The 1,660-nt window shown below is 38.6% G+C and overlaps 1 protein-coding gene across 1 annotated transcript; it reads left to right on the top strand.

The window, feature by feature from the left end:
- Positions 1–557: 557 nt before the first annotated feature.
- Positions 558–875, top strand: LOC120197635. The gene has a single exon (XM_039199089.1). It carries the CDS (start codon positions 558–560, stop codon positions 873–875), a length of 318 nt encoding a protein of 105 aa, XP_039055020.1.
- The last annotated feature ends 785 nt before the right edge of the window (positions 876–1,660 follow it).

Genomic DNA, 1,660 nt, shown 5'->3' with positions numbered 1-1,660 from the left:
ACTTTTGGGATGAGCCATACTTATTTAAACATTGTGCCAATCAAATAATTCGATGATGTGTCCCTAAGGATGAGAAAAGAGACATTCTATACCATTGCCACATAGCCCCCTATGGAGGACATTTCATAGGTACGAGGATTGCTACTAAGGTCATCCAATCAAGCTTTTATTGGCCGTCACTATTCAAGGATGCTCACGAGTTTTGTAAAGTGTACGGTAGATGCCAACACACTGGGAACATTCCAGGCGACATGAAATGCATTGCAAAACATTATGGAGGTCGAGCTCTTTGACCTGTGGGCATTGACTTCATGGGGCCATTCCCATCTTTTTTTGGAGACTTGTATATTTTGTTTGTTGTGAACTACGTATTTAAGTGGGTTGAAGCTATTGCCACACCGAGGAATGACTGTAAAAATGTGCTCAAGTTCCTTCACAAGAACATATTTACCCGATTTGGAGCACCGAGAGCCATCATCATTGACGAGGGCACTCATTTTGATAACAAGATGATTGCCAAGGCATTAGAAAAATATGGAGTATGATATAAAATTGTCATGACATATCACCCACAAACCAATAGGCAAGCTGAAGTGTCCAACCGGGAGATTAAGCAAATCCTAGAAAATGTGGTGAATCTTAGAAGGAATGACTGGTCCCCGAAGCTGGACGAAGCACTTGGGGCTTATCGGATGGAATTTAAAACACCTTTAGGAATGTCACCTTTCAAGATGGTATATGAGAAATCATGCCACCTACTTGTGGAGTTAGAGCATAAGGCATATTGTGTTATCAAGAAGCTGAACTTCAACGCACAACTAGCTGGGGAGGAAATATTTCTTGATCTTAATGAAATAGAAGAATTTCAACCATAAGCATATGGAAATGCCAAGCTTTACAAAGAAAAACTAAAAAGTGGCATGATCGAATACTTTTTCCAAGGAATTTTCATAATGGCCTGCATGTTCTCCTTTTCAATTCGAGGCTGAAGCTCTTTTCTAGAAAACTAAAGTCAGGATGGTACGAACCTGTTGAAGTACACCGTGTATACCCTCATGGAGTTGTTGATATAAAAAATATAGATGATGGGTCTATTTTCAAAGTTAATGGCCAGCGTCTAAAGGCTTATCAAGGAGCTCCGCCCTTGCGTGACAAATCAACACTCTTCTTGAACGATGCCGAAATCTGCTAAGCATTGTGAAGATGCCATTACATTTTGGATTTACTCCTGAGCATAAATAAATGTTTATTTTAATACTGTTATACTCAGTTTCCTTTTGGTTGATTATTTTATTTTGTTTTACAAATTTAGGGTCCATGCAGCAGGCACGTTATGACAGTACGGCTAAAGAAAGGAGAGTGGGCGACAACAAGACAAAATAGGAGGGAAAAGTTCACCTTTTTACTTTTTGAAATCTTTAGTTTTCTTTAGGGTTTATTTTTATTACTTTTGTCTTTTTCCCCAACTAACACCCCATCCACATGTTAAATAACCCCTCATTTTACCTTTTCATCTTGTTTTCATCATTTTTACTCTCTCACTGAATCTTTATTTTTTCTTCTTTTTCCCTCCTTAGCATCTAACGCCATAGCTAAAAAGCTTCAAGCTTTTTCATCTTTTCTTTGTTTTGTCAACTAAACCATGGTGCGCTCACGTCCT

Source organism: Hibiscus syriacus, unplaced genomic scaffold (genome assembly GCF_006381635.1).
Source record: "Hibiscus syriacus cultivar Baekdansim isolate YM2019G1 unplaced genomic scaffold, ASM638163v2 tig00117048_pilon, whole genome shotgun sequence".
NCBI lineage: Eukaryota > Viridiplantae > Streptophyta > Magnoliopsida > Malvales > Malvaceae > Hibiscus > Hibiscus syriacus.
Note: the sequence above shows the minus strand (reverse complement) of the source record. Positions and strands in the feature narration are given on the sequence as shown.